Source organism: Narcine bancroftii, chromosome 6, assembly GCF_036971445.1.
Source record: "Narcine bancroftii isolate sNarBan1 chromosome 6, sNarBan1.hap1, whole genome shotgun sequence".
Classification (NCBI taxonomy): Eukaryota; Metazoa; Chordata; class Chondrichthyes; order Torpediniformes; family Narcinidae; genus Narcine; species Narcine bancroftii.
Window position 1 is genome coordinate 152,605,676 of NC_091474.1, and position 27,892 is coordinate 152,633,567.

At 37.4% G+C, this 27,892-nt stretch overlaps 1 protein-coding gene across 6 annotated transcripts in view; it reads left to right on the top strand.

The window, feature by feature from the left end:
* The window catches only part of vsnl1a (visinin-like 1a), a 124,605-nt gene extending 97,593 nt beyond the window's left edge, over positions 1 to 27,012 (top strand). For 5 of the 6 annotated variants that reach the window (XM_069886366.1, XM_069886367.1, XM_069886364.1 and 2 more), the window contains 2 exons: positions 22,779 to 22,994; positions 23,772 to 27,012. In XM_069886366.1, coding sequence (XP_069742467.1) covers positions 22,779 to 22,994; positions 23,772 to 23,969 — 414 coding nt within the window. In that variant the 3' untranslated portion in view covers positions 23,970 to 27,012. Of the gene's footprint in view, positions 1 to 19,511; positions 19,577 to 22,778; positions 22,995 to 23,771 lie in introns of those variants that run through there. The other variant, XM_069886369.1, reaches the window with a different exon arrangement.
* The last annotated feature ends 880 nt before the right edge of the window (positions 27,013 to 27,892 follow it).

The following is a 27,892-nucleotide window of genomic DNA, read 5'->3' on the forward strand; positions in this document are numbered from 1 at the left end:
TTTATCTCTGCCACATGTATTTGTATTTTTTGTGGTTTTACATTTATAAATAAAATTTATTAAAAAAAACGTTTGTCCTATATTGGACATGCAAAAAGAAAAGTGGATGACTACTTAATCTCCCCTTTTTGGTGAACAAGTTTAATTTTATACTTCAAATGTAAATGATTATAAATTTTCGTATTATACTTTACCTACTGTGCAAGAATCTTTTGCAGAATAATCAGGTAATTACATTAAGGAGTTTTATGAATTCAGTGTTAGAATAAAGTCCACTGCTGTGATTATTTTAGCACTCACAGGAAGCACCTGGTGCTGTACGGCAATAGTAACATCCTGAATGTGTTGATTATAAGCCATTTTTATAACAATTGTGGTCAGAAGGGAAAGCAGATACAAGTGAAAACATAATTTTAACAGACTTTAATAAAATTAAAGGAAATCTTTACAGACTGTTATGAATTTAATTTTTGAAAAAATTTATACCTAATTTTTCTAATTGCATTTTATGTGAAACTAAATAAATACTATTTTCATGTACTTGTGTGGAACCAGACTTGAAAATCTCTCTACCTGACCTCATCATGCAATTCTTTAATTATCCTGTGAACATGTGATGTCATCAGTGGCATCAGATTGTTTTCAGTTCTCATTTATTGCATAAATACTAATATTAAATTTATTGATAAAGTAAACCAAATAGCAAACTGTTTAGTTCGTTAAGGTTGTAGTGGTAAGTTAGTTGTAATAATTCATACTTGAATGGAAGTGCATCACCAGCAAATGTATTTTTGGACATTAGTGTTACAGGATGAAAAAAAAAGTTTTTTGAGGGGTTCCAGGAGAACAAGCAAATACGATCATTTCCTAGAAGCCTCGAGTTTACAAGGTGAAATGTGAAATGGTTATTTTATGAGGAATGAAAATGTGTTAATTATTTGGTTATGTCCAAGTGATTTTCAGTTCATTTCAACACTATCTATTCAGTCATACTTTCCGTATGTATGCATGGAAGAATAGTTGTTGTCAGTATCAAGATCCATGATATGTTGAGAAGTGAATTTTATATAAGTAGTGAAGAATTGTAAAACAAATTGACAAGGCTCACACAATATATTTTTGTGTCAAGTTAAGGAAATGAAGTCTTTATCTCAAAAGATCTACATGAATACCTAAAGAAATTAAATTAATAATCTTCTTTGGCTTGGCTTCGCGGACGAAGATTTATGGAGGGGGTAAAAAAGTCCACGTCAGCTGCAGGCTCGTTTGTGGCTGACCAGTCCGATGCGGGACAGGCAGACACGATTGCAGCGGTTGCAAGGGAAAATTGGTTGGTTGGGGTTGGGTGTTGGGTTTTTCCTCCTTTGCCTTTTGTCATTAAATAATTACTCAATATTATAAAATGGTAAAGAGAACAATAGGAAAATGGGATTCAGAATAAGGAAAAGCGTTTTGGTGAATTAACAAAAGCTAAGTACAAAGAAAGTCTTTCCGTGAAGTAACTGATGTTATGTGACCTTGAGCTCCTTCCATTTCATCTTGGTTATATTATGGCAACAATTTTGCAGTCAGCTATGAAATTCGATTCTGTTCCAAATATTGAAGCTCTCATATCTGGTGTTTTGATCAGTCTTAAGTCTCTGCTCATAATCATTATAAATCAACTGTTTGAGCTGCAAACCACTATTTTATCCCACCCTTGTCTTTGGTTAGGTGTGGTCATTAATGACCAAACTGCTATACACATCTAGTTTATTTCCCTCTTTGGATTTTAAATCTCAATCATTTTGATATAATCATCAATTGCTTTGTTTTGTTCTGGTGAATAACCTGATTAGCATCATTTCATTGGCATTAGAATTGCTAATAGTTTACCTATCTCGGCTGCACCATTTCATCAGATGCAAGGATCGACAATGAGATAGACAACAGACTCGCCAAGGCAAATAGCGCCTTTGGAAGACTACACAAAAGAGTCTGGAAAAACAACCAACTGAAAAACCTCACAAAGATAAGCGTATACAGAGCCGTTGTCATACCCACACTCCTGTTCGGCTCCGAATCATGGGTCCTCTACCGGCATCACCTACGGCTCCTAGAACGCTTCCACCAGCGTTGTCTCCACTCCATCCTCAACATCCATTGGAGTGCTTTCATCCCTAACGTCGAAGTACTCGAGATGGCAGAGGTTGACAGCATCAAGTCCACGCTGCTGAAGATCCAGCTGCGCTGGGTGGGTCACATCTCCAGAATGGAGGACCATCGCCTTCTCAAGATCGTGTTCTATGGCGAGCTCTCCACTGGCCACCGTGACAGAGGTGCACCAAAGAAAAGGTACAAGGACTGCCTAAAGAAATCTCTTGGTGCCTGCCACATTGACCACCGCCAGTGGGCTGATATCGCCTCAAACCGTGCATCTTGGCGCCTCATAGTTTGGCGGGCAGCAACCTCCTTTGAAGAAGACCACAGAGCCCACCTCACTGACAAAAGGCAAAGGAGGAAAAACCCAACCCCAACCAACCAATTTTCCCCTGCAGCCGCTGCAACCGTGTCTGCCTGTCCCGCATCAGACTTGTCAGCCACAAACGAGCCTGCAGCTGACGTGGACTTTTTACCCCCTCCATAAATCTTCGTCCGCGAAGCCAAGCCAAAGAAAGAAGAATTGCTAATACTTGAATGAACCTTAAGATTCAACTTCTTTACAAGTTGAGGCTTGGACAATGAACAATGTGTCCAACTCAACAAACTTTCTGAGATGACAGTCTTCTCCATTTATCCACCATCTAGAGCATCAAAACTCTTGGAGGCTCTGGAATATAGGTCCCTGACTTGAACATTGAACTACCATTATCTGTGACTTTATTAGGGCATGTGTAAGCTTTAAACTTGATTGACTGGAATCCAACTCAGTGAATGGTTCATGAACAGCTGAAATATCTTCCCCAGTCATTTGATATAGTTATACATTCTGCAACAGATGATTATGAGTTCAAGCTTGGAAGGACAGAAATTAAGTCTGTGGCATTTCATTGAATTCATTGGTGGATTTGAGGAAAGCTTGGATGTTAATTTTAGGAAGGAATTGTATAGGTATCTGGAGAGGTTATGAGATAAGTCAATTAATGTGACATTCTGACAAGTATTCAGCTTAACAAAAAGTATTTTCCAGCATGCCACAGTTTATTTTGTTGTTGGTGTGTATTAATTAATCTGCATGATATCAAAATTTACTTTGGAAGCTATATAGTTAAATATGGGGAAATTTTATTAAAATTTAGGTCAATAATAAGTTTAAAACATATATTTTCAAAATTAATAAAGAATAAAAAGGAATGGCAGCTGCGCTTACTCATCTAAACAAAAGCAAATGTGTTTCCATGAAGTAGCAGGTAGTGAAACAAATTATTATAAATAGATTAAAGCAGCAACTAGATAGCCCTCTGGAGAGAGAAAAAATGGTAGAATACGTGAAGAGTTGAGTTAAATTGTATTGAGATAATCTGAAAGAATGATTTTTAATAAATTAAATTCTTTCCATCTTCATAAAAGATTGAATTGTTTAACATTTTTTCATTTGTATTTAACTTCCAAGCACTTATTAGAATTTAATGCTAATGGTTTTATGTGCCATAAATCTATTACTACTCGGGTGCTTTTCTAAAAGCTGATGTTAACCTCCATCTTCAGTGTAAATGAAGGACCGGTTGCCCAAAAAGATGTTTGTTTATTCATTACTGTCTCTGTGCTGCTGGTCCAGCCACAATCAAATCCCGAAACAAGTCGATGTGCTCGGTATTTAATTCCAGTGAGAGTTCCTGTGGGATTCTGCCATTCACCTGAGACATACTGCAATTTCAAGGTTTAAACAAACTGTGTCCATCAATATATTTGTTATCAGCCTTCCAACTGCAATCTGCTGAATGAGGTCTTAATGTTTTCACTGGGTTAAAGCTTGGAAAACGTGACATGACTGGTCCAAAAATCCAATAGTTGCAGAGGTTACTGTTTTGTGTAATCTTTCTACTTCAACATAAGCAGTAGTTTTATTGTTGCTTGTTGACGAGTTTGAATAACTTTGCTTTGGTGTGAAACAGCCAGTAACACAAATGATTCGAGTTTTAATTCCACATGTTTACTTACATCCTCCTACTATCACTACCAGGTCTACTATCCATCATCCAAGCTGTTGTCCATGCAATGTTAAGCAAAGCTATTCTAAAGCTAAATTGTTTAAAAATCTGCAAGCTTACATTCTAATTATAATTCTTGGAGTGTGTGGTAAACCATTATGTTTATATTTATCTGTCTGGGCACACCCGTTGGTCATCTGTACCCGTGGCTCCTCCCACAGACTCCTTAATAAAGGTGACTGTCCCTCAGCCCCCTCCTCCATTCAGGACAGACAACCAGCATGGATGTGCCTCCATTCTATTGTGAATAAAAGCTTATCAGTTTTGCTCAACTTGTCTTTTGAATCATTGATGGTACATCAATTTTATTCACAATGGTCTTGACAATGGAGCTGATCTTGAAGCTGGAGAAACTGAAAATCAACCCTCAATTGCCTGAGGCATCTACCAACTTTGAACTCTGGCTGCGCTGTTTCGAAGCATTCCTGCAGGCATCATCAGCCATCATTCAGTCAGAGAATGACAAGCAACAGGTACTGCACTCCTGAATCAGGCCCCTGGTGTACTTGATGATCAGGGACACCATGTTGTATCAGGAGGCAATCGATATATTGAAGGGCCAGTGCTTGAGAAAGGTCAACGAAGTCTATCCCAGACACCACGTGACCTGGGGAGTTGAATGCCGAGTACTTCCAGGCCCTGTGAACCCTTGGACGGGCCTGTCAATGCAAGTCCGTGACTGCTGTGAAGTACACAGAGGACCTGATTAGAGATGCTAATGTAGGTCCAGTTACATCTGTCAGAGACTACTTGATGCCCCATCAATAACTCCAAAAGACTGAAGTTGAACAAGCTGATAAGCTTTTATTAGCTTTAGAACAAAAGTGCATCCATACTGCTCAACTGTTCTGCATTGGACAGGGGGCTGTGGAACATTCTGGAGCCTGCGGGAGGAGCCACAGGCACAGTTGGCCAATGCATGTTCCCAAATATATAGTGGTTTACCACATTCACTTTTTAAAAAAAAAAGAGTCCAGCGGGATGAAGTGGTGATGATACAGTTACAAATTAAGTCTATCAGGTGGTTTAGTTTTTCACTGTGACCATTCAGGCTGTGGCTGCACCATAGTGGCAGGGACCTGGGCAGTCTGGGGCATCTTTGAGCAATTGTTGTCATTGAGCTAGTAGGTATGTGATGACGAATCTGACATGTCCTCTGTCAGGGGTAAGGTAATGTGCCATGGCCCTGGGGCATTGTGGGTGGGTAGGTGTTTGGAGGGTGTGGAGTGATCAGTGAAGGTCTCCAGGGCCCCTGAGGGTGACATCCCTAATGAAGACAGTGTTCTCATGACATATAGGTGTATTGAGCATTGGCTTGGAGGAGGTGGACCCTTTCAACCAGCGGGTCGGACTTGCGGGCTCCTCACATATTTCCGGAGTAGGACTGGCTCTGGGGACATCAGCCAAGCTGGCAGCGTGGTCCCAGTCTCAGATTTCCTGGGAAAGGAAAATGTGTTCATGCAGTGTGGCATTCGTGGCAGTACATAGGAGAGACCTGATGTGGTGAAGTGCCACTGGGAGAATGGAAGGCCCCTAGACTGTAGGACTATGAGGACAGCCTTCCAGACTATGGTGCTGTCCCTTTCCACTTGCCCGTTCCCCAAGGGGTTGTAGCTGGTGATCCTGCTTGTGGCACAGCAGGTACTGGTACTGCTCGTCACTCATGAAAGAGGACTCCCCGGTCACTATGAATATAGCTGGGGAAGCCAAAGTCATCAATAACATTGAGGAACTACACATTGTGGTCCATGGAGGGCAGGGGCCCTTTGAAGTTGACACTCAGGCATTCAAAGGGGTAGGGGCCTTTATCAGCTGTGCTGTTGCCTGGTCGGTAGAAGTGTGGTTTGTGCTCCGCGCAAACCTGGCAGCTTTTGGTCATTGACTTGATCTCTTCAATGGAGTATGGCACGATGAGGCCTTTGACAAAGTGGAAGAACCTGGTAACTCTGGGGTGTCAGAGATCATTGTGAAGGGCTTGTAAGTGGTCAATTTGTGCACTGGCACAGGTCTCTTGAGATAGTGCAACAGAAGGCTCATTGTGTTTCTTGGGCCAGTACCGGATATTGTAATTGTAGGTGGACAATTCGATTCTCCACCTCAATCTCTTGATTTTACCCCACTGCTGATTATTGAACATGAACACAGCAGCCCATTGGCCAGTTAGCGGGGTGAATGGTTTATCAGCGAAGTAGTGTCTTCAGTGCCACAATGATTCGACAATGGATTGGGCCTCCTCCTTGACAGAGGAATGTCAAATTTCCCGACCTTGGAGGGTATGGGAAAAGAAAGCAACAGGTCTGCCCACTGGGTTAAGGGTGGCTGCCAGAGTGAAGTCTGACACATCACTTTCCACCTCAAATGGGATGGCCTTGGCAACGTCTGCCTTGATGCGGTTGAAGACTGCACAGGCCTTTGGCGTCAAAGGGAAAGATACGATGAGGGGATGTAGTTAGGGACCTACTGGGCACAGTAAGCGAAAAAGCCCAGGCACCTTTTTAGGGCCTTAAGGGTGTGGGGAAGGGAAGTTCCAGGAGTGGCCACATACAGTCAAGGTCTGAACCAATGACTCCGTTCTCAATGACAAGCCAAGAATGGCAAGGCGGGTTGTGCGAAATAAGCACTTGGCCTTATTGTACACGAGATTGAGGAGCTTGGCATAAGGAATTTTTGAAGGTTGGAGTCATGGTCCTTCAGATCAAGGCTGCAGATTATGCCATTGTTGAGATATGGGAATGTGGCCTGCGGCTTGTACTGATCTGCCATGCAATCCATCTCCCACTGGGTGACTGAAATTGCATTAGTGATGCCAAAGAGAAGTGGTAGAGATGGCCATCCACCTCAACCCTGTATTGGCAGTCCTCTAGGGAGCTGATGATGTGTGGATTTAAGATCAATGGTAGAAAAGGCCCAATACTGTGCACTTTGGTTCACCATATCAGATGTATTGGGGGAGGGGATACATGTCTAGTTGTGTGTACCTATTAATGGTCTGACTGTAGTCAATGACCATCCTGCTTTTATCCCCATTCCTTACTACCACTACTTGTGCTCTCCAAGGACTGGTGATGGGCTTGATGCTCAATCTCCTCATTAAGTAACCGCTGTACCTCCACCCAAATAAAGGCCCAGTCTTTGGCACTGTATCTCCTACTTCTGGTGGGAGATTGGTGAACAATGGTGGAGGGGTGTTTTTGAGGATGGAGAGCTTGCATCAACTGCCAGTTGTGCACGATGGGTGATCAGGTTGTTGGCTGTGTGCAGTGGGAGAGGGGGCTGAAGGGTAGGTGGAACACAGTGGGCAATTTAAAAACTGCTGATTACAGACAATGAGGGGTGGATAAGGCCCATTGTAATCCATTGTCACGCTTTAAGGTGACATTGTACAGCAGCGCAGAGCTGTGGCATCACCAAAAGGTTAAAGTCTTTATAGTGTATATCCTGCACAGTCAGAGTCACTGTGCAGTAGCCACAGACATCCACCGTATGTGACCTTGAAAACAAGGAGATCTTTTGGTTTACTGGCCATACCATGAGGGAGTAGCACTGCACCATGTCAGGATGAATGAAGCTCTCCGTGCTCGCACTGTCGAATAGGCAACTCATCACGTGGTCATTTACCTAAATGTCCATCATTGACCTGGCAAGTTGATGTGGGCTGTCCTGATTGAGTATGATGGAGGTCAGTGTCAGAGCAATGTTTGTCACTTTGGTGGAGAAATCGCTTGCGGAGGACAGTCGAATTGGCAGGCACTCTGGAGGTGGCCCTTCAGAACATGAAGGCCTACTCATCTAACAACGTGGCCGCCTAGTGGTTTCCCCAGGTGCTGCCAACTTGGGACACACTGCCACTATCATGTTCTGCCAGCAATCTGACCGAGTGGAGGAAATGGTTGGACTTTTATTCATAAAATCCATTTATGGCTTTCAAATCTTATAAAAGTTTTCAATTCAGTTCCTTAAACTTTATGTTGCATTTCAATATGCCATCTGTCTATTTTTATTAAATTCTCAGTTTTCCACATTACTGCTATATATTTTTTTGCTGTCTCTATGGCTATATTTAAAAAAATTCTTGATATTCATCCAATTTCAATTTTATATCTTCTTCATATATATTCCCAAGTTAAAATATTCTTGAATCTTTATCTTCATAATTTGTCCAAAATTGTTCCATTTTCATACAGGACTATACTGAATGTAAAAAAAAAAGCCCTATTTCCTTGTTACATCGAAAACACTTATCCAGATAATTAGAATCAAGTCCATTCAATTTATGTGAAATATAATATAACTGATGAAGAAAATTTTATTGAACCAATTTTATTGATATCTAGCATTAACTGTATTTGTAACACAATTTCGACCATATTTCCTCTTGGATTTGTATATTTAAATCTTTCTCCCATCATAAGTTTGATTTATATAAATCTTTTTTTCTTTTAGTTTCTTGTAATTTTATATACATATTAGTAATAAATTTATTAATAATAAATGTATCTGTTATTATACATTCAAATTTACTTTGTTCCGGAGCCTCGAATCTGTTCCTAATTTTTAAAATATGATTTGAATTGATAGTATGTAAAAATTGTATTATTTTGTATATTATAATGATCTTTTAATTGCTCAAAAGTTAAAAAGAAAGATCCCAAAATAAATCTTTTCTCCTCTGAATATCTTTACTACACCAATTATCAAATAAAGAATTATTCAAAGTGAAAGAAATAAGTTGATTTTGTTTTAACAACATTTTCATTGATTAATAATTTTTTTAATCCCTCTCCATATGAATCCCATGAATTTTCAATATATATTTTCAAATTGGTACTTCCATTTTTCATTTAAACAGTTCACTATTCCATTTATACAAAATTTGTTCTGGGATAGTTTCTCCAATTTTATTCATTTCAATCTGAACCCAAGTTGTTTTCTCACCCATTTGATAGCTGGAGGACAGAAGTCTTAATTGAGTTTCTTTATAATAATTTCAGTGATCTTAGTCCTCCCTAATCTAATTTCTATGTTAATTTTTCAAGACCAATTCTTGACATTTTACCTTTCCAAATAAATTCTTGTATAATTTTATTCAAACTCTGAAAGAACATTCTTGGCACATGAATGGGTAATGATTGAAATAAATATTGTATTCTTGGAAAAATATTCATCTTAATACAATTAACCTGCCCTATTGGTAAGTATTTTCATCTTCTCAGATCTTCTATCTTTTTTTTAATAATGGTGAGTAATTTAATTTAAATAAATTTATATTTCCATCAATTTTTAAATCTAAATATTTAATAGCATTGTGATAGTTGGCTGCACCAGCAGGTGTGTTACTAGGCAGTGTTTGGCTGAAGTCACTCAAGCTCACTTGACACTGGCATCATGGAGAAGCATGTCCTGGTATGGATAAGACTCTGATGTAATCCATAAACTTAAGGACTCCTGTGCCAATATCAAGAAGTATTATTGAATCCTACAAGGTGTGAAACGAATGTATTGCTGACATGGACTCTTTGTTTCCAACAGTGGCATCACTAGGGTTAGTGTCATCCTGGTTCTCCCCCCTCCCCCCCCTCCATGGACCTTCTCCCTTATAAGACCATACAGAATCCTTAGTCGTACTTTTTTATACTTAATGTTACTTGCAAATGGTAATTCCCATATATCACTGAATGTAATGGTAGAGATAAACAACTATCAAAATTAAAATTACACCTTTAAATTACAATATCATATTACTTCATTATCAAAAAAGTTATTGATGCAGCTTCATAAATGCTAATTACCACAATATTGTAGCTAAAACACCAGAAAATTTGACAAAAGCAGTAACTATAAAAACACCAACAATGAAAACAACAGTGCGTGCAGACGTAACTACATGATTTGCAGCATCTTCGTAATTGGGTCATAATGACAGCTATGACCAGAGTACATTAGAAGATACAAAAAGTAAATTAGCATAAAGTTTTAAACTTATAGGTATACTGATATATGTAAGCTTAGATTATGAAAAATGTTTTTGTTGTTATAACTACAGGGATATTTTTATAAAATATAATAAATTTCTGATGAAACACTTCACAAAAATGTGAATGACAGTCATTTTGGTGTCACTCAGCCAATCCACATCCCGCAGTGGCACCAGTAGTTGCTAATACTCAAGTGGAGGAAGATCTGAAAAAATGGAATGCCATGGGCTATTGTTAAGGTGCAATGGAATGACAGGGTGACTGTTCCAAAGTCCATAAAAGATATTCCTATTCTGAGGCAACATGTAATGTCACTATGAACATTGATTGGTATTTACTCATAGAGCTCGTGGAAGCAGTATTTTAAAAGCAAGTTTGATTTATCGAATGTACATGTGCAAACCAGGTGAGCCAGTGCAACTTGATGAATACTCAAAGATTCATATGCATTCTTCAAAAATACCATAGTGGATTAAATTCTGCTGCAATGTCTGTGAATGAAAAGAAGCTGGAGGGCACAGACATTGTCCATGGAGATAAATGGTCAGACAGCATTTCAAGTTAGAGACCTACCTGAAATATTGACTTTAAAAGCACAATCCTAGAGAAACTTAGCTGGTCAAACAGTGTACTTTATACATTTCATCTTTGCTACATAAAGTACACTGTTTGACCAGCTAAGTTTCTCTAGCCTTGAGTGTTTATTTCAAACAAGGTGAGTGCAGACTTTTGTTTTTCACTTCTGAACTATTGAGTGACCATTTCTCACCATAGATGCTGGCTTACCTGCTGAGTCCTTCCAGATTCTACTTTTTGACTCTAGATTCCAGCATCTGCTGTTCTTATATTTATTTCCAAGATGTGATTAACTTGAAACTCTTAGGTATTCTTCAGTTGCTTCTACAATCAAGAGGATATATCGATTGCCACAATAACTTAGGGGGACTACTGGGGAATTTCTGAAGAGATTTTGGATTGAGGAATTGACTTGAGCTTGGGTTCATCACTGGACCACAAAGAAGATTATGTGGCTACAGAGGCTGCAAGGGCACATTGGAGAAGGGGACTGTATCGACAAACATTCAATGTCTTTGAAGGGACTCTTGGTTCTCTTGTCTGTACAGGATAAGCAAAGAAACACTTTTTTTGTGTACATAACAATGAACAGAATCTCGAAGAGACAATATCAAATTCAAGTGATTTCCTGCAAGAAAAATCATGCATCTAAATCAGCCATTCTCAATGGGGGCTGTTCGCCACCCCCACCCCCCCCCCCACCAGTGTGCCCAACTCAATTATGGGGAGGGGGCAGGCACTAAAATCATAAAATATTTGTTATGTTTTTAATGTAGTTAGTAGGATGGAAGAAACAAACTGAACTTTGAGCAAAGTCCAAAGGGGGCCATAACCAAAAAAAAGGGTTGAGAATGGCTGGTGGGAGGAGTCACATGATGGAGTAGTAGCCAGTCGGGAAGAACCAGCCCTCTCCAGAGAAAAGAATAGAAGTCAGAGGAAAAAGCAAAGTTCAACAAATAAAAAGTATTTTTTTTAAAAAAAGGATAAAGAAACAAAGAAGGACCAGGAGATGGTGCTGAAAAGAGAGAAAGCCAGAATGACAGATAAAGAAGAAAGAAAAACACCAGAAAAGAAAGAAGATGGCCTTACATGTACACGGGAGCTCGCATGAAGTGGATCATCCAACCCCCGAAGCAGAACGGTGACCTCCCATCAAAAGTGGGTCTCGGAGCCTGATAAAGACGTGCAACTGTGCATACAAAAGAAAACGCCGACGGGAGGGGGGCCCAGGGTCAGGACAGCCAGCAATGGGGAGCCCAACAAATGGACAGGAGTGGCTCGCTTGAAAGAGCTGAAGAGAAAACAGTTAGGAAAGAAGAGACACAGAGAAGACCAAGATCTACACAGGAAAGAAGATAAAGGAGATAGTCTATAGATAAAGACTTTTTTGAAGACCACATGAGGTCATTAAAAGGAAAATGGAAAAAGCAGAAGATAAAATGCAAAGTGTAGAGCCGGCCATTGCAGAAATAGGAAAAAGTAGAAAATGTGGAAGAAATGAGTGACAGCTGTAGAAATGGAAATAAATGAACTAAGAGGAAAATTGGAAGAAAGAGACAGAAATGAAAGAGATACAAGATTTGTTAACCCAGAAAATTATTATGTTGGAAAACTACAATAGACGTAATAATATAAAAATAGTGGGTGTGAGAGAAGGCAAAGTTGGTACAGACATAAAGAATTTATAAAAAGATGGATCCCGAAAGTTTTGGGAGTGACAGATCTACGAGAACTACAAAAAGGAATAGAAATAGACAGAGCACACAGAGCACTGGTACTGAATCCACAACCACACTAAAAGCTGAGATCCATCTTGATAAAACTTTTGAGATACACAAGAGAAGACATAGTGGAGCGGGCAAAGAACAAAGAAAAAAAACAGCCGTTTGAATATACAGGACAAAAAATATTATTTTACCCGGACACTAGTTTTGAATTTTTAAAGTATTTATCCCTGGGGAACAAAGTAGACTGTTCTCGGATCCAAAGGAAGCCCAAGGATTTGCAGAATGTTTACAGGACAGGAAATGAGATGAGGAGGAGTAATAAGAAAAAAGACAATGTAAATACAGAGATTTAAAGGTGGAAAATGGAGAAAAAAGGGAGAGCTTTGTTATATGTATAGAAAATTAATAGTGTTTCTCTGAGGGGGGCTGGGGAAGGGGGAAAAACCGTCACTGCGAAATTGGTTGAGGGTTGCAAACATTATCGCAAACCAAATGGAAAGGGGAGTTGTGGTTGTCGGCAAGGGATTAAGGGCAACCCAAGGCAGGGGGGGGGGGTGTTAATGTTAATTTGGTTAAAAGTATATTTTGTGTTATTTGTTGTGGGGATTTTAGGGGTATTTTGTGTTCTACATGTGTTGTCATGCACTGAGAAAAGCAAGGAAAACAAATAATAATGGAAGAAAGGAGATGGGGGGCCGAGGAGGCGAGAAAGAAGTGAAAACAAAGGTACAAGATGGCTACATTGAATTATATGACCATAAACATAAATGGAGTACACAACCAAATTAAGAGGAATAGGCTACTAACACTACTCAAAAAGGACAGAATAGATATAGCATTTGTACAGAAAATGTGTTTAACCGAGGCAGAACATAGCAAATTGAAGAGAGACTGGGTAGGGCATGTAGTGGCAGCATCATACAGTTCAAAAGCTAGGTGCGTAGCCATACTAGTCAATAAAAATGTACCAATCAAGATAAAGGAAGAAATAGCAGACCCACAGGCATGTAATGATAAAGTGGCAGATATACTCAGAATTCTGGAATTTGATTAATATTTAGTGCCTAATGAAGAAGATCAAGAGTTTATGCAAGACATTTTCCTGAAGATAGCAGATGCACAGGGAAACATCCTTAACAACTTTAACTTGGACCCAGTGTTGGATAAAACTGGAAAGATAATAAACAAAAAGAATGAAGTAGCCAAATTCACACTTAAATCGATGCAAGAAATTAAACTAATTGTTATATGAAGGAAGCAACATCCAAAAGAGAGGGAATATTCATATTACTCGAGTAGGCACAAGACATATTCAAGGATAGACATGTTCTTGTTGTCGACCCAAATCCAAGGGAGGATCAAGAAAACTGAGTACAAAGCTATACTACTTTCTGATCATTCACCCCTGCTATCAGCAATAGAACTAGAGGACATCCCACCAAGAACATATAGATGAAGTTTAAACCCCATGCTGCTAAAAGGACAGGATTTTAGGGAATATATTGAACGCTAAATCAAAACATATTTTGAGATAAACACAGAGTCCGTAAAAGATAAGTTCATACTATGGGATGCAATGAATGCCTTCATTAGAGGACAGACAAGCTATGTAACCAAGATTAAAAAGGAATATAACCGGTAAGTCTTCTTTGGCTTGGCTTCGTGGATGAAAATTTATGGAGGGGTAAATGTCAGCTGCAGGCTCATTTGTGGCTGACAAGTCCGATGCGGGACAGGCAGACACGGTTGCAGGGGAAAATTGGTTGGTTGGGGTTGGGTTTTTCCTCCTTTGTCTTTTGTCAGTGAGGTGGGCTCTGCGAGCAGTTGGAAAGGGAGACAGCAATTACAGAAAAGGGATGATATAGAGAAAAAGAAAATTGGCAGATAAAAAAAGTACAAACATACAAGGTGGAGAAGAACATAATGAAAACAAAACAAAGATATTACAAAATGGGAAAAAAAAACTCAATATTGCCTGGCAACTCAAAACAGAGCAAGCTAAAAGAACTGTATTGGCGACAAGGAAAAATTACAACCCAATAGAGATGAATGAAAATTTTAAGGAATTTTACAAACATCTGTACCAAACCAAGAACGCAGGGAAAAAAAAATAAAATAGATGAGTTTTTAGCTAAAATCAAAATACTGCAACTGCAAGTAGAGGACCAAAATAAACTGACAAAACCTTTTGAAATGGAGGAAGTACAGGATATATTAAGAGAACTACCACACAATAAAACACCAGGGGAGGATGGATTTCTAATAGAATTTCATAAAGCATTTAAAGATTTATTAATCCCACCCCTCCTGAAAGTAATGAAATAGGTGGAAGAAACACAAGACTTACCCAGAATCATGTAAAACAGCAATAATCACAGTAAAACCAAAAACGGGGAAGGACCCATTAACACCAGTATCATACAGACCAATATCCTAAACACAGATAAGAGAATAGCAAAATTATTAGCAAACAGGTTGACTGACTGTGTACCAAAATTAGTAAAACAAAAAAACCAAACTGGATTTGTCTCGAAAAGACAAGCAGCAGACAATGTTTGTAAATGTATTAATTTAATTCATGCAGTTCAAAAGGCCAACGGTGGCAGTTACGTTAGACTCAGAAAAAGCCTTTGACAGGGCAGAGTGGAACTACTTTTTGAAAGTGTTGCAGAAATTTAAACTCCCGGAAAAATATATTAATTGGATCAGGGTATTATATAACAGGCCGTTGGCAAAAGTAATGGTAAATGGATATGTATCTAACTATTTTAAATTGAGCAGATCAACTAGGCAGGGATGCCCATTGTCCCCCTCATTGTTCGCCTTGGCAATAGAATTGACAGAGCTGATAAGAAAGGAAAATAAAATAAAAGGGAGAATGGATATAAAATTAGCCTATTCGCAGACGACATCATAGTATATTTAACAGAACCAGAAAGTTATACAGGAAATTGAAGGAGTATGGAGAAATATCTGGGTACAAGGTCAACACAAATAAAAGCAAAGTAGTGCCAATGAGTAATGTGGACTATACAGAATTCAAAAAATAATCTCCATTTAAATGGCAATCACAAGCGATACGATACCTTGGTATCCGGATAGACAATAACCTAAATCATTTATGCAAACTAAATGATCAACCATTAATAAGTAAAATCCAGGAAGACTTAGAAAATTGGAAAGAATTGCTGATAACGTTTGATAGGGAGGGTGAATGCATTAAAATGAATGTATTCCCAATACTTATTTCAAACTATACCAATTCCCTTGACAGAGAAATTCTTTGTAGGACTAAGGAGAATAATAAGGAAGTTCTTATGGAAGGTGGGGGGTAATCAAGAGTAGCGCTGGACAAATTAACAGAGAGATACAAACAAGGTGGGTTACAGTTACCAAACTTCAAAAACTACTACTGAGCTGCACAACTAAGGTATCTTTCAGATTTTACCAGACAGGAGAAAAACCAGATTGGACTAGGATAGAACTAGATAAAATAGGAGAAAAGGTACCAGAGCATATACTTTATAAATGGGATGAAAAGCTGGTGCAATACAACAATTCACCAGTACTGCATCACATACTTAAAATATGGAAAAGGATATACGTAGAAAGAAAAAAAGATAAATTACCAAATACCAAAAATGCTAAATTGACACAAAACCCACTAATCCCTTTTACAATAGATAACTTATTTTTTTAGAGAATGGGAGAGAAAAGGAATCAAGAGAATAGAAAATTGCTTTTTGGGAAATAATTTATTAACATTTGAACAATTGAAGGACAAATACGGAATAACACACAGTACAATATTTGCATATCATCAGTTGAAAGCTTATTTAAAGGACAAACTGGGAAGCAGTTTGAGACTACCAGAAGGAAACAGCTATGAATATATAATTACAGATACAATGATAATTTAAAATTTTTTAACAAACATGTACATTAAACTGCAATGTAAAGATGATGATGAAACAAGGTATAAACCTAAGCAAAGCTGGGAAAAAGATTTAAACAAAGATAAAGAAGGAAACATGGGAAGAGCTATGTACAGGAACTATGAAGAACACAATAAATACAAGACTATGCAGATACAGTATGATTGGTTACACAGACTATATATCACCCCTCAGAAGTTAAAAGAGTGGGATCCAATAATGTCGGATAGATGCTTTTGCTGTAAACAAGAAGTTGGAACAACAATACACGCAATTTTGGCATGTAAAAAAGTGAATACTTTCTGGGAAGAATGAAGTCAGATATTATGCAAAATCACAAAGAATAACATACCAAAAAAAACCAGAAATTTTTCTTTTAAATAATATAGGAGGTAAAGAACTAAGCCTCAAATTAGATAGAGCCCAAAAAAGATTTATTATGATAGCCCTAGCAGTAGCAAAAAATACATAATGACAACCTGGAAAATGGAAGAGAACCTAAAAATACAACAATGGTATATAGAAATGAATAAGTGTATTCCATTGGAAAAAATTACATACAATTTAAAAGACAAATATACATTGTTCGAACATATTTGGGAACCATATATGAAATATAACAGAAAATGCCGACTTCAGACCTTTATCTCCTAAAGTGATAAGAAGATAAACATGAGTAGACGCAAATATGCAAAAGTAGATGACACGACTGTTTTTTTCTGTGTGGATGTTGTTTTCTTGTGTTTTGTATGTTTAATATTTTTGGTTTTAGAGGGGGTTGGGAAGGGAGGGTGGGGGGAGAAAAAAGGGAAAAATGTCACTGTGTATATTTAATGAAGAACAATTGTACATATTGTTGATACAGTTCATAGTGCAATAAATAAAAAGGTTTGTAAAGAGAAAAAAAGAATGGCTGGTGGATGCGAAACAACTAGCTGCAGAACAAATCCTGTTTTTCCTTAACTTTTTTTAAATAAAACCTAGATTTTACCCCTCAGTGACAGCATTGGAAAAACTCGAAGATGAGAGCAATGAGAATCGTCAATCCCAAGTGGTGGGATTCAAATGTGCAACCTTCTACTTTCACATATGACAACTTCTTTGTTTATGCCTCCATATTCAAAATACCCCATTGTATCTAACATCAGTTTGAACTTCTGGATGTAACAGGTAAATAAAGTACCTGTACTTGTTTTCAGAGATTCTAAACAATGCAAACACTGAGTCATTTGAACGACATAATCTGAAATTTCTTTTTGTTGACTTCTCTGAACAAAATAAGGATTTCAGAGAATTCACCTAGTGAGGAAATATTTAGTTTAAAAATACTTCTTTCCATTATGACTATTAAAAATATTTTTTTCTAGAAAAACATGCTGTATACTGTGTTAAAACAGTGTGCAAGATAAAACTGTCAAATGACTAGATGGGAAGTAATTTTGGAAATTCTGTTATGGGCTGAAAATTGTTAGTATTATGTCATTTACTATTGATTTGCTAAAACTCTGCAATTTGTAGAATTATAGTTCAGATCCTCTTCCAATTCCTAAATGCGTGTGCTGCTCTGCTGTTTACCAAGAAAGCCTTCACACAAAATTATTAAAATTGCTTTATTGTCTCAATTATTACTGTGCCATCACATTTAGAGCTGAAAATTAATATTGGAAATACCATAATCAATGATTATGTGTCTTGTGTTTTTCAATCTTGTACGTTCACAAAGGGGCCAATAAAATTGAGGTGTATCTTTCCTGAAGTACTGAGTTGTTGATAATATTTTTCATAAATTATTTTTAGCCACCTCAGTAGTTTTGCTATTCACACAACTGTTTTAATTGGAAAGTAAATAACTTTAAACAAATTTCTCACATTATTCTTTTGGAATGTAATGTGATAACTTGAGGCATGATGCTTTAAGATTCCTTGGAAAGAAAATAGGGATTTTGTAGTCTAGTTCCCAAATCTCTATTGTTAGATTTTTCTTCATCTCATGCCTGTAATTTCTTTTGGAAATCAATGCAGTGTTCTGGGCAGCTGCCCACTTGCTCATATTATCACTTGCTTTGCACTATATTTGCAACGAAAATTGTTGGAGCATTGATACAAGAAGTCTAGTGTGCAGCTGTCCAGATAAACTGATTTTCTACTGTTGAGCTTTAGAGTTGTTGGCTTTGTTCCTTGATCAAGATGGTTAAAATTCACACATCCATTGCTTTCACTCAAAAAATTTAAGATGCAGAAATGCCCAGCTCCTACTTTTCTTTTAAATTCTATAAATTATTTCTGTCATGTATGTCTGCTCACATTTTTTAACCCCTAACAAATACTTTGCTTAAAGTACATACTTATCACATGGAAATGTGTGCTTTTCACACTCTGCAAAACACTGTTGCAACTTGGAGCACAATTAATCACAGAGCGCAATCCTTAAAGTAGTGATTATTGTTTACAAGCAATATTCCTTTTGCCCTCCTATTAATTCACTCCTTTACAGACTCGAGATTGATTTTAGTTTGCCCCGTTTCTTCCCTAAGTTTATTTAAATATTCTTTAAAAATGAATTGAGAGAATAAGCCTTTACCAAACTTATCTCCACAAGATCTTTAATGATCCATGACTGTTATCCATTCCAGTAGTCTCCAATGTCAACAATTACTTATCTATCAATATAGCCCTGTGCACCAGGATTTCCCCAGCTGAAAATTACCTTTTGCATTCTTGTTCCTATCAGTATTTCAGTGATATGTGGTGCAAGTATAGCACAATATCACTCATGAGTTAACATTTGCAATTAACATTATTTGCTGTTTAAACAAAGCTGATGATGAAACAATTGTCATTTAAGGTCAATGTCTCTTCACCAGAACTGTATCTATCTCCTTTGCTCAGTATCCACACATTTTCTCTTGTCCATTTTCTTTTGCTTTTCAAAGTCCTAGTCCACAAAACTTCATAGCAACTCTGAACCTTTGGTGCCAATAATAAGTTAGGCAAAATTTTGGAACAGATTAGGAAGTCTTTCTCTAAATGGTGGAAAATACTAAGGTCAGCAACACTCTTTAAATATGAGGCATTTGTCTGTGTGGTGAATTTTTGAGAAATTTATCTTCAAACTTTAATCCATGCAAATGTCGTATTGCATAGTGTCAAAAAGCAGATCAAAATTGCAGGAGGTAAGTAATAAGTGTAGAAAGGATCCTGACCTGAAATGTTTACTGACCATTTCTACCCATGGATCATGTCTGATCTATTGAGTTACTCCAGCAGCTCATTGTTTCCATATTAAATGAGCAGTTTTAATTTAACTATGTTCACGTTGCTATAACGTGTTCTTTCCAAAAAAAAACACCTTATTTTTGGACTTGTTTTTATTATTATTATAAAGCCAATTCAAAAATAAAAAGCCAACAGAATAATAAAATTCCATGATGATCGAGCCTTGGAGTGACAAAGCATGAGAGGTGATTTAATAGAGGGATCTAAGTTTATGAGAGACAAAGATAGTGAGGACAGCCAGCAACTTTTTCACGGGTCAACAATAACAAATACGAGAGACATCTGTTTAAGACGAGTGAAGATGTCAGCAGTAAGGTTCCCCCCCCACCCCACCAACAGAGTGGTGGTTACCTGGAATTCATTGCTGGAGATTATGGTAGAGGCAGGTAATATTTAAAAGACTTGGGTGGGCACATTGATGTAAAGAAAATGGAGAATTATGGGTATGAGATTGATGAGGAGTAGGTTAATACACAACATTACAACATCTTGGACCAAAGGACTCGTACTGTTCTATGTTTTTAATATTTGTGCACTCTGGATTTCTTACCTTCTATCAGACAGCAATGTTCAATGTAGTACACAAAATTTCTGAAGAAACTGATTTTAAACATTTTATTCTTGCCAGATGTCTCATGCTTTCTACTCTTATCCACATTTTTCATTCTTAAGGTACATAATAGAATTACACTTTAAAGTGTACTGGGCCATTTTGCTTTACTTGTTATACTTGGTCTGTCTAATAAGCTACAGTAGATTCATATTTGATGACCAACTTCAGTTACATTAGGCTAGATTGTGTATGGCTTTTTGCTAGCTGCCAATATTAGTTTTCTTAGCACATTTCAAGGTGTATGCAAAGAAGTCTAAGACAAGCTAGAAGTAAGATGCTAACGTATCCGACTTCCCGTGTATCTCTAGATTTGAGCCCAGAAGAGGAGCACTGCTATCAGGCCCTGTTCCCTATTCTGTCCCAGAAATGTTAGCCCCAGTGATTAGTAAAAAAGCCATTTTATTTCTCTCCAAATGAGTATGATCAGTTTGTTATACTTACAAATTTAAATCTTGATTGCTATGAACTTGTGCAAAAGGCATAATGTATCCAATTAATTCCAGAGTGTATTTGTTTTGAAGTAACTGAAATTCAATGAGAAAATGCAGTCAATGTGTTGGATATGTTGATGTTTTTCTTTTATTTTTAATTTTTTTTTCACACTATGAACCATATTGACCAAAATACACATAAACATTTCCCTCTTGAATATACACAGTGTCATTTTCTTCCCCCCCCCCCACTTCCCTCTCTGCCAGCTTGAGCTTGTAGTCATAGGAATTAATTTGACATCATATCATCTACTGATGTGTCAAATAAAACTTAAATTTTTAAAACATTATTTGACGTATGGTTCACTTTCCTACTGTACATAATATATTTACCTAATTTAACACCCGCTGGTTATATAACTTTGATGTAGTAAATTACATAATTAATCAAAATTCTAAAAAGAGAATGTCAAGTTGATGCTATTCATTCCAGAATAATATACAAATCAAGGTCACGTTATGATCCTTAGCACAGATCAAAGGTTTGAACATGATGGAAGCGGCTGATCAATGGTAAATGGGACCAGTTACATTAGTTGAAAATACTAAATTAAAGAAGCTCAAATGCATTAGTATTTTAAACTGGATGATTTGAAAATCATGCCTCAAGTATGATGGGAAAAATGCCATTTTCTACGCTCCACTTTCAATGATTCACATTTCCACTCTGAAATTGGAGTTGTAAAGTTATTGGCACTTTGAGTATCTTCAAAATAAGTCCATTTTAAATTATTCACTTAGAAAGCTAGATGTTGCCACTAAAACTTACCACACCTGTTGGTTCCTTGACAACTGTATACATCCTCACATTTGTAACTCATTTCCCTTCCATACACTCGTATAAAGCCTCTTGACTTTCTGGTTTGAAGTAATGAAGAAAACCGAAAACAAAGGCTTTGAGCACAAGAATTGAGATGTCATTACAACTGTACATGATGTTGGTGAGACCACACATGGAGTATTATGTGCAGCTCTGATGACCTAGCTGTAAGGATGTCATAAAGCCAGAAAAAATAATCTGGAAAAGATTGACAAGGATGTTACTGGGTCAGAGATCTTGAGTTACATGGAGCCACTAGATCTCCTGGAACATAGAAGTTGAGGGTATCCTTCTGGAACAGAGTAGTGGTTCTCTGCCTTTTTTTCCCCCACTCGCATGACCTTCAATAATCCCCTGCTAACTACAGGGCACCTGTAGCCTAGGATGGCATGAGGGCTCTGTGGCTAGTAAGGGATGACTTAAGGTGGTACATGAGTGGAAAAGAAATGGCTGAGAACCACTGCTCCAGAGTATATAAAACCAGGAGCACAGAAATGATAAATTGGCAGTCTCTTTCCTCCCCCCCCACCCCCCCACCCCCAGAATAGAATCAAAAACCAGAAAAAGAGCGGAAATTGTTGAAAGGGGACATAAGGAGCAATTTGTCCAACACAGAGTGTTATGAAGAATGAGCTGCCAGAAGTAAAATAGAGGCAGGTACAAGTACAAATATTTAAACTAGATATGTACATGTCACAAATAGGAATGATTATAGGCAAATGGGACTGGCTGTTGGGTAACTTGGTGGGCATAGACAAATTCATTCAAAGGGCCTGTTTTAGTGGTGTTTGACTCTCACACTAAGAGCAACATTTTGATGCAGTCACTGACCTCATAACTGTAAACAGACCAACAGCGTATATTACCTTTTATAAAGTTAATTTTTGTGTGCAAATAAAACTCACATCTCACTGCACGTTAGTTAATTGATCCCCTCTGGCACCGCATCTCCAATGTGATGATTAATTTTCAACACCCAACTTCTAATCCATTCAGCATTTACTGTCCTTTCCTGCCAATTGAGTTTAATGGTCAGGCCATGAAGAATATCGTCATGAACTAGAATTACTCAGAAGATGTAATAAGCTGACCATCATTTCCTGCTGCATTTAGCAAAATATGAGAAGTATAGACTGCATTTCTTTACCTAATGTCTGCATTCTTTTTCTCTCTAGTTTTTCCCTTATGGAGACGCATCCAAGTTTGCTCAACATGCCTTCAGAACCTTTGATAAAAACGGTGATGGGACAATCGACTTCCGAGAGTTCATTTGTGCTCTCTCTATCACTTCAAGAGGTAGTTTTGAGCAAAAGCTAAACTGGGCCTTCAATATGTACGATTTAGATGGTGATGGTAAAATAACAAGAGTGGAAATGTTGGAGATTATAGAGGTAAGAAAAGTGCCTCTGTAGATTATTCTCCTCAATGACTGTGAACCTGTGTCATCACAATTCTGTTAGATGTCAAATTTTACCCATAATTTATTGATTTTAAAAAAGTAACCAATTTTAGTTGTTCTTGAGCCACTACAAGCCATAGAGGAGATCTTAGACAGTGTTCAATGTGCAGTGGACACCCTGCTGGTGTGACATTGTACATGTGAGGGAATCATTGAGCAGTGAATGTGTGCCAGAAGTATGCACATTCTTTACTCCTGAGTGCTTTGCTGTAAGGTAATTAGAATGTCAGGACACGGCAGTAGAGCACACTAGTGAGAAGATTCCTGGGGAGAAAAACCTGCCAAAGTTCCATGCAGATCAATAGCACCCAGAGAAGTATTGCATACAAAACAGATAGTAATCCGCAGTGGGAATATCACTGGTGCTAGCAAATAGACAGTTCATTCTCCCACCTCATACTCCTTTACTCAATCGCTCTCCTGCAAACACTGCTCATCAATAATCACACTTTCCATTGCTCAATAAAATCACTCCTCCCAACTCTCCCACAGCCCCTCACCACTATTCACTGACTGCTCTCTAATCCTACACCCCTCTCTCCCCACTTTGCCTCCTCTTCATCACCCCCCCTCCACCCTCTATGTCCCCATTTTCTCCCCTCACCCTCCCTCCCTTTCCTGAATGCATGTAAATCTTAAAAGTATGCTTTTGTTCAATTTTTTCCCACCTCTGTCCCCACTGGTGTTAAATTATTCTTTCTTGTTTAAGGCTATATACAAGATGGTAGGAACAGTCATAATGATGAAAATGAATGAAGATGGTTTAACGCCTGAACAACGAGTTGACAAGATTTTCAGTAAGATGGATAAGAACAATGACGACCAGATTACATTGGATGAATTCAAAGAAGCAGCAAAGAGTGATCCTTCGATTGTGTTACTCCTGCAATGTGACATTCAGAAGTGATCCATCACTAATGCATATTATAGACTGCACAAAGTTCAAATGTTTCATTCAGTTTGCAACTGCATCCATACACACATTCGAAAACAAAGTGCTTGGACTACCTTTAAATGGACTTGCTTCTTGTGTTGAAACACTTGTGTGCATGAGAATGTCATATGCAAAAAAAATTTAAATTAATATAAAAACTGCCAAAAGTGAAGTGTGCGCAATTTCATTATCACATAAACATCATTCCTCAGAGGCCTGTGCATTAGTATTGTGTTGCATTAAATTATGCATTTATTGTTCATATTCCACTGGAGCTTGCAATGTGTTTCACTTACAAGGCATGAAACTTAATTTCAATGTTTATAACAAATTACTTTTCCTCCAAACATAGGAGCAGATCGGAGATGGGAATTTTCAAAAATATTGGCAACGGATTCGGATAAGGGAAAATAACAGAAGGCATTACATAAATCTGTTTGTTTTACTGGATACAAATCATTCATTTTTCTTAAGTTTCAATTCTTTTAACCCTTTTAAACAAATATGGACTAATATACCTCAAATACTGCAGAAATCTTTCACAAATGTGTTCAGCATTTATAATTAGCATATTTCTCAAACATGAACACTCAAGATTGAACTAAGAGTTTGTAGTTTAAGCAAATATTTAAAAATATCCAGAAATTATGTTCCTACAACAACTAAAATTAACAGCTGCCAAAAAATGGTAACAATGACCTTTTTAAAACTGATTTTTACAAGCTTTTCCACTGGCACCCTATTGCTAATTTAGCTACATGCATAAACACTTCAGTGCTGCTACCAAGAGAGAGAAAATATGTAAAACTGCTTTAGTACCAGTTTTTAAACAGAAATAGATAATTTAAAAGAACCTTGCTTTCTTCTCTGCTGTGTTTCTTTGAATATCTTAAAATTAGGCTGGTGATAATATCAATTGTACTATGCTATACCTTGAGATGCATTTGAAAACCAAAATGAATAATTTCCAAACATTGTTCTTTTAAATTTTGAAATGAATTTCTGCACAAGTGTCCCATAATCTTAAATCATAAAAATGAAAATAACTAGTTTTAAATTTCATCTCAACCATACTGTTACAGGATTTAGGAGATATGCCTCCTCAGTAATGTAGAGTGCTAACTATAGTCTCCATTTATGTGAACAAAACTTTAATGTTATTAGAAATGTAGGATTTAAAATCTGTTCTTACACCGTGATGGCATCAACATGTGCTTGGCAGAAAGTTGTGGAGTATCACAGCTGTTCAGAATGTATTGTTCAGGTTTCCAAAGACTGTTTGGAAAGTGGAGAGATTTGTACAACTGTGTTAAAAACCTGAATCAAGACTGAAAGGCAAACCCCTATTACCATTACATCCAGCTCTTTGCTATTATCATTGTTTTGAGCTGGGAACTGATAGTTCAAGACTGGAAATTTTAACTGAAGACACATAATTTGATAACTAATACACTGGGATTCTGATCATTCTTGGTATTTTTCTTGAAACTGTGCTTTTCTGACAAGCTTATATATAGTACTTTTGGGTGCAACATTTATTTTGCATTGCAATCTATTTTTCTTTCACCCTTTTTTCTATAGAGAGTTTTATAAAATATTTGATGTCCATGCTTGTTAGATAAATATTTCTTTTAAAATTCCTTTTGCCCTCAAACAGGTGATTTTTCCAAGGAATTCACCTGTCTGAGCATAGGATACATCATAGTTGTTCTATGCTCTGGGTCTTATGCCAGCAAAGCATTTTGACACTTCAAGATTGAGTTAGATGGCCTGGAAAGCATGCAAAATTAATACTCACTGTACTTCAAAATGATTAAAATAATTCATTTGTCAAATTGGTACTAATTTTCACCAGTGATTCAAAGGTGTTAAAAGATGAAGGAACCCACATGTGAAAGTGGGTGTGAATATATGATGGCATGTTATATTAAATTAAGTTTGCTGTCTGTTACAAGGTCAAAGAGCACACAGTTGGCCATAAGGCCTGCTGTTAAAAATTTCCACACTATTGTACACTGGAAATACTGCCATTCATATTACTAATTTTTACACTTTATGTAACTCCTTCAATCATTAAAAATGGGTAAAAACACTGCACCAATATGTTACTAATTCTTTCTTTTATCTCCACTATCTTAATTTATAACCAGTCACTTTCTCCTAACCAGTCACTTTCTCCCAGTTATCCTTGACCAAGATTGAAAAATACTCTATCATCAATTTGGAACCAGACAAATGTGGGAATGAATTTCCATCCACCTATACAGGTACTGATTTGAAAGGTGCACTTTTTAATTTCAGCTTGCCAGTTGTACCATCTGTTTGTTCTAAAGAGGTGTCCTTCCTGCTTCGAGAAGATTCTTAAGTTCTATACAGTGACTGTTTTCAAATGTAATGACTATTCGGTGTCAGCCAGGTTACTAAAAGAACCAATGCAAACTTTTGGGGAAAACTATGGGGACATTTGAAGACACTTGCCCTGTATTATACTGATTATTGGTTAATAATTAAGATTTTTGAGTGCAGAACATAATGGTTTTAAGCTACTTGCACTAATATTACAACTTTAAAATGAACAGTTGACATTCAATCCAGTGGGAACACAGAGCAGAAATGTGAGCACATTCCACACCGATCTTCAGTATGAACTTTCAGCAGGTGAGACTCTCATGACAGGGTAAAATTGGAAAATTACCCTTTAATAAAGGATTTTGAAACATAAAACTTAATGCTTTATTAAACTAGAACAATGCTTCATCTTTTCTTACAAAAGGATAATGAACAAAAGCTTACCAAACCTTTCCCGTTTATGTATGCAATGTAAACAAGATGTTGGTGAAAGTGTTTGGTGCAGTACCTATATGTTTGTTATGGCTTTTATAAATGTCATGAATCAATACGTAAAGCATTCAAAAACAAATTGTGCAGAAAACAAAACCCAGAACTGTTTCAAATGAAATTGTGCTACCATGTGAAACAAATAAACAGTGGCATGGACATACTTTATCATGAAAAACATACCTGTCATTTCTTCTCATTAATCAATTGTAGATCCAACACTGATTAAAATGCTTGCAATTTCACATTTTTCTAAGAGCCATGCCTTCCAAAGACAACACATTGATGGTGTCATAATCTTATGGGGAGAAAAATTAAAACTGTTACAATTTTTCCCCAAAACCATTAAAATATACGCTGATCAATTAGGAGTAAAACTACTAACTATACGGCCATCAAAAGTTAATAAAAAGAGCTAGTAACATTGAAGGCAGCATGCTAGAAGGGCAGAATGGTGGCAGAGGGAGTATCAGCACTTTACCGGGCTGGGGCTGGAGGGGGAAAGAGTGCAAGTTTCTCCCTCTGATCATTGCTTTTTTTTTTAAATAATTCATCACTAACCACTCAGAAGATGGATGTAAAAGAAAACATCAATTATCTGGATAGTGCCACAATCATGACATTTTATTGGCTGTAAACTGCTTTAGAAAATTAAGAAAGGTAATAAACAATAGTTTTTGATACCTACAAGAAATAAAAAGATCTATCTAATATGCAAGTACAGGTACACAATCCTTTATCCGGACATCTAAAATCTGGAATGCTGCAAAAACCGGCATTTTTTTCCTGGTGTTGGTACAGTGGTGAGGTGATTGGGGGGGGAAGAGAGAGAGAGATGGCAGCACGACTTGGGTGGGTGAGGGGGAGAGAGACGCCAGCGTGACTGGAAGGGGGTGGATAAGGCAGCACAATTCAGGTGGGCTGAAAACTGGAAAAATCTGAAATTCCCCCAAGGGTTCTAAATAAAGAATTGTGTACCTGTATTTCACTTCAAGCTCAGTAATTGCCCCATTGTTCCTGCACCATTTTAAATATTTAGGTAACAGCTGCAAAGCAAG